General features: G+C 31.7%; 2 protein-coding genes across 2 annotated transcripts; one reads left to right on the plus strand and one right to left on the minus strand.

Moving 5' to 3' along the window:
• Window positions 1-5,260: 5,260 nt before the first annotated feature.
• Window positions 5,261-7,914, plus strand: LOC100807483 (putative pectate lyase 2). Its single transcript, XM_003550434.4, has 4 exons — window positions 5,261-6,052; window positions 6,678-6,781; window positions 6,869-7,007; window positions 7,129-7,914. Exons 1-4 carry the CDS (start codon window positions 5,318-5,320, stop codon window positions 7,345-7,347), a joined length of 1,197 nt encoding a protein of 398 aa, XP_003550482.1. The 5' UTR covers window positions 5,261-5,317; the 3' UTR covers window positions 7,348-7,914.
• LOC100808021 (wall-associated receptor kinase 2) lies at window positions 7,607-9,254 on the minus strand. The gene is made up of 3 exons (XM_003550435.4): window positions 8,351-9,254; window positions 8,044-8,088; window positions 7,607-7,951 (listed from the first exon to the last, which is right to left on the minus strand). Exons 1-3 carry the CDS (start codon window positions 9,159-9,161, stop codon window positions 7,824-7,826), a joined length of 984 nt encoding a protein of 327 aa, XP_003550483.1. The 5' UTR covers window positions 9,162-9,254; the 3' UTR covers window positions 7,607-7,823.
• Window positions 9,255-9,639: the final 385 nt, after the last annotated feature.

The following is a 9,639-nucleotide window of genomic DNA, read 5'->3' on the forward strand; positions in this document are numbered from 1 at the left end:
TCAAGATTTTATATATATATATATATATATATATATATATATATATATATATATATATATATATATGATATATGATATAATAGCAAGTAAAAATTGTAAAAAATATTATACAAATATTTTTTTTTACTGAAATAGTTGCTAATTATTTTTGAACTTTTATTTTTATTTCTTACTATATATTTTGTTAAGCTATAAATATTTTAAAATGTAAAGAATAATGAAATGGTGCGTGAAAAAGTTGCACGTGTGTATATCAGCGGAATCACAAAACCCTACTACTATATATAGTATATACTATATACTTGGTTGCTCGTGCTACAGTAACGTGACGTAAGTGCATGTTCATCTTTATTTTATTGCCAAATGGCCAACTCTTAAATCCAATTCGTTCCATAAAATTGTCAAAATTGTACGTCTGCTAGCTGGAACCGAACGGTGGTACTGTAACGGTTTCTTGGTTTACGACTTTACGTACGTAGAATTATACAAGAATACTGTTTCTGATTAAGATTATACGACGGATATTATTAGGAACTAAACTAATGTTAATCTTTATCCTTAAGCAAAAACCAGAATAGTTCTTCCAATTGTATCCAATTTCAACTGATTAGTATGGACGAAGTTTGAAGTTGTTGCCAAACAAGCCTAACAAGTTTAGACCACACCGCATTAACTAATCAATACGTACAGGGACATTCTTTCATGAAAGCAATTTATGCAAAATATACTACCAACTCCATGAACCTACTCGTCTATAAATACTTCCACCATCTTTGTATATCGTGTCTATAAAAAAACATATATACACTCTTTAACTTCATTTGACTTCTTTTTATTTGTCAACAAATTAAAAAAAATAAAAATGAAGTCCTTGAAGACCCTCTTCCTTCTAGCCATGCTAATGGCTTTGGCCGTTTTTGTGTCTGGAATATCTCCCGGAAGTGGAGAACCAAAAGGGAAAATTAATCGATTCCTTTCTGACCGGGTGGTGCTGAAATGTGACAAATACCCAAAGGTATGTCACATTAAAGGAAGCGCAGGATCTGATTGCTGCAAGAATAAATGTGTCAACCTGTCCACAGATGTCTCCAATTGTGGGAAATGTGGAAAGAAATGTAGCTATGGTAAGATATGTTGCGAAGGTAAGTGCGTGAATCCCCGGACTAACGAGAAGCATTGTGGAAAATGTGGCAACAAGTGCAACTCTGAGAGTTCATGTATCTATGGGATGTGCAGCTATGCGTAGTACATATATGAAATGGACGAGCATGTCTGTGTTACTTTTGGGGCCAATGCACGCAACAACATCTTTGTGTGATTAATAAAACAGCCATCACAACTTGATGAGTTCTGCTACTGTTGTTTTAAACTTTAACATTGCATTAATTGGTAGCTTGCTGTAATTTATGATATTACAATAATGTTTTAAATTCTTGTCATTGCATAAGCATAATTTGTAATTCATTGTTTATGGAATAAATAAAGAAAGCTTATTTGTTCAATTTAATTTCTTCATTCATTTGGGAGTACGTAGTAGCTTCTACAAATTATATTGAAAGTTTCATTACACGGTGCTGATTTTTATGTGAAAATTTTGAATCTACTTACCTTTTCCATTATGTTAACATGGAAAATGTTAATCCTAACATCACAAATTTGAGGTGGGATAGGTGTAAGAAAAAAAGAGATAGGAAAAAAAGAGAAAAAACAAAAGATATATATGTAAGTGATGCAGTGAGAAAAGAGCAAAACGATAGAAAGAAAAATAAAGTAAAAAAAAAAATGGAAAAATGTAAATTTATATATATAAAAAAAACCTTTTTAGAAATCTCTACAATTTTACTTATTATAAAAAATTGATATTTATTATTTAGATATTTTACTTAAAATAAAATTTGATCTGATTATACAATTATAAAAATGCTTTTTATTTTAAAAATTTAAAATTTTATTTGAGTTACTTAAAATAAAATTTCAAAATAATTAATAATATTTTTAAATTCTATTTTTTCAGAAGCTTGAATAAATATATTATCAATTTTTAAAATTATATTTTCATAAAAAAGAAAAAAAAAGCACATCATCTTAATGCTTTATAAACAAATATTAAATAAATAAAATGCATGAATTAATATTCACTATCTTAAAAACATTTAATATTTTTATTTAATAAGATTAATTAAAAAAATGTAACTATAAGTAGATTTAGAATTATGTTTTATTAGAATTATATACAAATCCTTCCAATGAATTAGAATCATAATGGCAAGAGACCAACTTTTGTTATTTTTTCTTCAAAATAATAAAATATAAAAAATTATTCAAATTATTTAAATAACATTTATTGTATTTAAAATTAAAAATTGATTCACCAGTTAACCCGTTATTCCACAGACCCACTTAACCTAGGAGTTGCATACATAATTATTGGATCCAACGTGTCATATTATATATTTGAAGAATATTACTCATATTAAAAAATTTAATTTATATCTTACACTTGTGTTATTTTTATATTTGTTTATTTTTTTTACCAAACATAAACATAATAAAATTTGAGTTGATAAAGTTATTGTCATTTTCTATTTTCCGTTGACTAATTTGTGTGTGAATTAAAATATTTCTTTATTGTAAAATAATGATATATATTTTAAATTTTAACTTAAGGTTGTTTATATTAAATTCTGAAAAAAAATATTGCATATTCAAAATTTTAAACAAATTGATAACTATACTTCTAAATATATTAAATTTTAAATCTTAAACATAAAAGGTTAAGTGTTATAAAATTATTTAGATTTTTTTAATATAGATTAGGTCATGCAAGTCAAATGGTGATTTACTGAGTCAACCCTAGATCTAGTGATGGTCCAAGCAAGAATCAAATATGTGACTTTCGCGTTGCTCTAACCAACTGAGTTAATAAATTAATTATATCATAAAATAATTAATGTTATTATATATCATAAAATAATTAATGTTACTATATATTTGATGCGTATGTAAATTTAGATAATAAATTGTGACAATTAATTTTTACCGAGTAATTAATATGTTTACATATATGAATTTTTATGAAACCTATGATTTTTATTTAAAATTTATATATGTAAAAAAATATATTATTAGACCAAAATTAATTGTAATAAGGTAAAAAAATACATTAGTGGATTTATGTTAATAAACCTATGATTTTTATTTACGATTTTTATATATGTAAACAAATTAATTATTAGGTCAAAATTAATTATCACAAAATTTATTATCTAAATTTACATGCTCATTAAATATACATTAGAAATTTTAGTGTTATATATAACGACATTAATTATTTTATAACATAATTGACCTATTACCTCAATTGGTTAGAACTTTGTATTAATAACGCGAAAGTCACAAGTTTGATTCTTACACGGGTCATTAATTTGTAAAATATATTTTTGAAAAGAAATTTTTTAAAAATTGTTTGAGCCACTTACGGATTGCTAATACGGATTGACCAACTCGTATTAGCTTTACGAAAGGGTAATATTGGAATCGCACTATTGCTTTGGGTGCACAAAGCAACAACCATATATTTAGTCACTTTCTATTTCCACTCCCCTTCTTTGCTTAAACACTCCCCCTTTTAATTTTTTTTTTCAAAAATGTCCTCCTTCAAAAGATACACTCCCCATGTATGTGCCTTCTGACTTATTGTTGGTAAAAGTTTTGTAGCAAATAGGTAGAAAGCTTGTACGTGCCCTGATGAATATTCAATTAGTAGTCTACGAAAGCAATAGTTTATGGGAGCCAATCAAGTGCTTAATCAGCATTGATACAGAAACATACGGCGCATGAGACAAAACTAACATGAATGGATTACTTGAAAATCGAAAAGCCCTTTGGAAGTGATTAACACTAAACTAAGTTAGAAATAGCGCTTGATCTCGAATTCCAAAAGCTATCCTTGTTTGCGTTTGTGAAATAGGATAGGGTTAGGGTAGTGAAATAGTATGTGGTAATTATGTGTAATTGACTAAATGGGGGCCATCTAAAGTAGCTCATCAAGTGTGAACTAAACATCTCAAATTAAACTGCACAAACACTTAAATAATTAATATAGACTAGTAAGCAACAATTGACACACAATACGTAAAAGGGTATACGGTAATGGTATATGTGCACTATGAATCTATGTTAAATATATAGAGATACTTACGTGTGGTCTGTGGAGATCCATTTTCAACAATTTCAAGCCTATACTCGTGCATGATCCAATCATTTTTTTTTTGTTGATTAGGGGCTCTTCATTTGTAGAAAACGAGAATCTTTCTCATGCTAATGAGTTTGGTCTCTCATGCGCACTGATTTGTTTCTTCCAATTGTCTTCCATTAGGGGAGTGTATTATTTTCAAAACAGAACATTTTTGAAAAATAAACTGAAAAGGGAAGTGGATAAGCAGGGAGTAAAAGTAGTAATTGTGTATTAATAATAATAAAAAAAAATCCATATATTTAATTAGCTATGTCCTCAGTATTAAAAAAATCATTCTAAATCTTTTTTTACAGAAAATCATTCTAAATCTCAAGTAACTTGATTATTTGAGTCAATAATTAGAAAAATATATTGAGAAAAAAAATCCTCAAAAGAGTTAATTACCTCATAAATTTACAATAGCCAAATTAGCACCATAAGTCTCAAAACTTCTATTTCAGAAAATTTTCATACCATGAGTTTCATATACCACAAAGTTGTTTCAATTGCAAGCATTTCCAAGAATCACATTCAAAGATTATTGATTAATTTAAAACAGTTCTTATATGTTAATTTACACGCAGTATTATAAACTTGTAACAATAATTATTTAGTCATTCCTTGTAGCTTAATAGTTATATATATATATATATATATATATATATATATATATATATATATAGACACCTAATTTTTGACTTAAATTTGTTGAGTTATTAAATTGAATCCCCTAGCCCACGACTATTTTTACAAAACGTGCTTGTTCTACTCCGAAGCCGTCCAAATATTAGATTTCTAAGGAGCATTCTGTTATGAACTTCCCTTGTCCATTGAACCATCATATTCTAAAGTAATTAATACAAGAAATGTAATATGGATGAATAGGTAGCCTTTAGAACACTAAATAAAATTTTAAGATTATAATCAGCAAGTCAACCAACAACCCAAGCTCGTGCAGCCACGTTTTTGTTATCTAAACTCAAAAAAATATTTGTAAGCCAAGCTCCTAAATTGTGTGCACAACCTTCTCCCCACCTATTAAATGAGCTAATTTCCCTTGCAAATTCCTTAACAACAAGCATGGCCACGTCAACCTCACTCCTCTTGCTTTCATGCTTCATGCTACACCTTGCTTCAACCTTCGTTATTGTCCATTCAACAGATAACAAGTACTACAACACTTTACCTACCTCAAAGTATATGATCCCGGAGAGTCCTAAGAAAGCATTGCTCAATGTGATAGACTCTTGTTGGCGTACAAAGCCAAATTGGGCTTCAAATCGCCAAGCCTTGGCTGATTGTGCAATTGGCTTTGGCAAAGATGCCACAGGTGGCAAGTATGGTGCAATATACCGAGTCAAAGATCCCTCTGATGACCCTGTAAACCCAAAACCAGGCACACTCCGTTATGGTGCAATCCAAACAGAGCCCCTCTGGATCATTTTTGACAAAGACATGGTTATTAGGCTAAAAAATGAGCTTATCATGAATAGCTACAAGACCATTGATGGAAGAGGGGCTAAAGTGGAAATTACTGATGGGCCTTGCATTACAATACAAGGTGTTAGTCATGTCATTATACATGGCATTAACATCCATGATTGTAAACCAGCCAAACCTGGCCTTGTGAGGAGTACTCCTGACCATGTTGGTCATCGTCTAGGCTCTGATGGAGATGCCATTAGCATATTTGATTCCTCCAATATTTGGATTGATCATTGCTTTTTGGCTCGTTCCACTGATGGCCTAATCGATGTTATTCATGCATCAACCGCCATTGCGATCTCTAACAATTACTTTACCCAGCATGACAAAGTAAGTTGAACAAAGATATAGCTACTTCTTCCATTTCTGTTTGATGTCTTATTATACGAAGCATATCTTTCCTCATTCTGATATGAGATTTTTGGTCATATATACGCATGCCAATATAATTACTAATAAATGAGTAAATGCTACAATTGGATTTGATGACTTGGCTATAACGATGACTGCATTTAATTTAAGGGTAAAGTACAAAAATAGTGTAAAAAAGTTTTGCACCTATCCGTTACAAATTCATGCAGCACACTTTTATTGATTAAAGAAGCATTAATTTGTTACTTAAAGTACTATATCTCTTGTTTTTTTTTTTTGACGAAAATCAAGAGGGTATCCGTGTATAGTTTTCGTTAAAAAGATTGTATCGTCCAATATGTACTCAAAAAACAAGAGTTCAGATTTTAACATTTTCATATTTTGCTATACATGTACATATATTTTATTACAATCTCAAGCATTGATATTTTCCTATCAACAATTATAACTACACACATTTTAACTTCTATAAAATGCATCCTTGGATCACTATAAACCTGTCAAATCCAGTGTAATCACTTTGCTACCAGTCCCTATATTATGAGACTAGGAAGAGCATCTGATTGAGCTAACGTGCCTGCAGGTTATGTTGCTAGGACATAATGACCAATACACAGCGGATAAAATAATGAGAGTAACAATAGCATTCAACCGTTTTGCTAGTGGCCTAACTGAAAGGATGCCAAGGTGAGAGTTATTTTATGGATTGAATCAGCATGGATTCCATGAAAAATTGAAACTAAATATTGTATTGACTTGTCCATGATCATGCAGGGTAAGATTTGGTTATGCCCATGTGGTCAACAACAAATATGATGAGTGGAAGATGTATGCTATAGGCGGCAGTGCTAACCCAACCATTTTAAGTGAAGGCAATCTTTATGTAGCACCAAATGACCCAAATGCAAAACAGGTCAAAATGCAGTAGCATGAAATTAAATCCTCTTCTTTTTATTTATTTTTTCCCCTCTCAAACCCAATACATATTTAGTAGTGCTTCATCATATTGAGTGCTGTTCTTGAATGATGTTCAGGTTACCAAGAGGGAAGGGAAGGAAAACTGGAAGAGTTGGAAATGGAGGTCTTCCAAGGATTTATTCCTAAATGGTGCTTATTTTGTACCATCTGGGTTTGGAAGCTGTGCCCCAAATTATTCACCTACTCAATCTTTTTCTGCTGCTCCAGCGTACTTGGTGCCTGCAATGACTCTCAATGCTGGCCCCACAAATTGTGTTGTTGGGAGAGCATGTTAGTATATGGCTAAGAATAGCGTCTAAAAAAAAAGTAAGACTTAGAATCGCCATTACTTTTCTGTCTGTGTGTCTGTCTCCCTCATTCACTTTTTTTTTTTCCTTTTTTTCTTTTAATATTTTTGGTTGATTCCGGAAAGCCCGTTTTAGAGGAGTTTATCAGAGGAGTGAGGGTATCAGTGTCTCAACCAATGAAAGAATGAACTGCTTTAGTTTGTAAATTAACACTATCAGATTCAATATTACTAAAGGAAATCAAAGATTAAAGTTAACACTTCAAAGTAGTGTTGAAGATGACCAAGCAGCAAAGTGCTTTCTTGCAATATTTGAGAGAATTACAACCCAACATCACATAAAGATGCCAACTGGGAAGCAAAAAAGGCCTATCTATATAAATATTGTATAAATAAATAAGCTTAATAGCTGGGGGGAATTAAGATGTACTCCGTAATTATATAGTTCACGTTCTTTGGTCCTCTTCAAAAAAGTCTATTCTCATTGCTTTGAACTCCACATGTTACTGGTGCTTTAGCTCTCACTTTCTTCAAGTACCAAATACCAGCTCCAATTCCAAATGCCCCTGCAGCTGAAACACCGCTAACTGTCCCTGCAGCCAAAATTCGAACACACAACCACAAACATGAACCTAATTTTCTACTTCAAAAACTATCATTGAGAAATTAACTTCATTTTTATCACCTGCAATCACATGGACCTTTCTGTTGTGCCGTGTTGCATCATAATCTGCCAGACAAACAATATCCAATTAATTTTACTTTCTCAACAAATTTCAAAATACAAACCTTCCTAATTGTAACTCAAGTAAATAGTGTATGCAATAAAAGAGATCTAATTATAAATCACCATATATGTTAAGTTTGTTAATTTTTATAATAAATATTAATTACCTTTGAACTGAGGATGATTTTTTATTAGTTGATAGTTTAAATTTTTAGTGGATAAAAAATAATTTTTTTTTTTTTATCATTGTTAGACTTAGACATACCTTTACAATGGGTAGTGGAATTTCCTTCCTTACAAAGGCACATGAAACTCTGAGTCCCAGTGTCAAATCCACAAGTTCCACCTCCTTTGTAAGGATCCTGGCACTGAAGGCAGCGCCTAGTTACGGGAATGTCAAAATCAATTCTGATCCCATATTCAGGAACTTGATCATAAGGCTGAGGAGCACCAACGTTTCTCCAATAAACACTAGTATAACTAGTACAATACTTGAGCATCAACCTCAACGATTCAGTGGCTCTCGGAGAGTAAGAGCAGCAAGAGCTACCACTCATAGCAAAGGAGCACCCTGGCATGTGCCTGCAGAGATAACTACCACTGTCACACGAAGAGTCACAACGCTCAGGGAAGCGCTCACAGAAAATTGGCTTTGGCTTAACGATCACATGATCCTCACTGCAATTGAAGAATAGATACTCATTATGAGGGGAAAGCTTGAAGCGTGTGCTGGTGTCCAAACTGAATGGCCTTGTGGGACGGTAATTCTCACCATCGTCACAGTTCCACATGAATGGATCAGTGATTAGAATGTGTGGATCAGCATAGCTAACATTGTGAACATTGTATCTCCCAGAAGGGGTTCTGACTTGGAGTTTTCCGGAGTCGGAACAAACCAGGATGTAACGGTAGTATGGGCTTCCACACCCATCGTCAATGCCAAAAGGGTATTCGATGGGAATGTCACCACAAGAAGTTCTGCATGGCGTGGATTGAGTGATCAACAATGAGTGAATCAGCAATAGTAGTAATAATAACATTGGTTTTTGGTTGTGGGTAGTAAGATGCAAACCCATCAGAGACTATGTAGCACGAACAACTAGATGGTTTATGCTACAAAAGTGGTCAAGTCAAGAAATTAACATCCAAGAGAGAATCGAATAATATCTGCAAGTGTTGCTTTATAAAACAGGCCCCTTCATAATTATCCTTTTGCTTTTATTCACTTTTGGTATCTTTAATCTTAATTCCTGATCCTGCCTTATTATCTTTATTTGTTTTTTTGCTTTCTGCATTCTGAAGCCGCTCACAGAACGCGCAAGAGAGTAGAGAGAACTAACTTTCTTATTCAGTTGCACATTTTTTGGGCCTCGTCTAGCATGTAGGCATATACATTCAAGTCCTCAAGCTTAGCACATCAAATTATGATTTCATAAAAATAAACGTTATGAAATAATTTTAAATTTAAAAGTTAACATAATACTTATAAAAAAAATAAAAATAATGAAACTTTTAAAATTTAGTATCAAAGTGAAACAAGACAAACATAATGGA

Source organism: Glycine max, chromosome 17 (genome assembly GCF_000004515.6).
Source record: "Glycine max cultivar Williams 82 chromosome 17, Glycine_max_v4.0, whole genome shotgun sequence".
NCBI classification, from domain to species: domain Eukaryota; kingdom Viridiplantae; phylum Streptophyta; class Magnoliopsida; order Fabales; family Fabaceae; genus Glycine; species Glycine max.

What these genes read in the sequence shown, in the direction of transcription:
- LOC100807483 (XM_003550434.4), top strand. Translation starts at nt 5,318, where the DNA reads ATGGCCACGTCAACCTCACTCCTCTTGCTTTCATGCTTCATGCTACAC. An exon ending in ACTTTACCCAGCATGACAAA is followed by an intron (nt 6,053 to 6,677) that starts GTAAGTTGAACA and finishes ACGTGCCTGCAG; the next exon opens with GTTATGTTGCTAGGACATAA. An exon ending in ATGACCCAAATGCAAAACAG is followed by an intron (nt 7,008 to 7,128) that starts GTCAAAATGCAG and finishes AATGATGTTCAG; the next exon opens with GTTACCAAGAGGGAAGGGAA.
- LOC100808021 (XM_003550435.4), bottom strand. Translation starts at nt 9,161, where the DNA reads ATGGGTTTGCATCTTACTACCCACAACCAAAAACCAATGTTATTATTA. An exon ending in TTCCACTACCCATTGTAAAG is followed by an intron (nt 8,089 to 8,350) that starts GTATGTCTAAGT and finishes TTTGTCTGGCAG; the next exon opens with ATTATGATGCAACACGGCAC. An exon ending in AAAGGTCCATGTGATTGCAG is followed by an intron (nt 7,952 to 8,043) that starts GTGATAAAAATG and finishes TTTTGGCTGCAG; the next exon opens with GGACAGTTAGCGGTGTTTCA.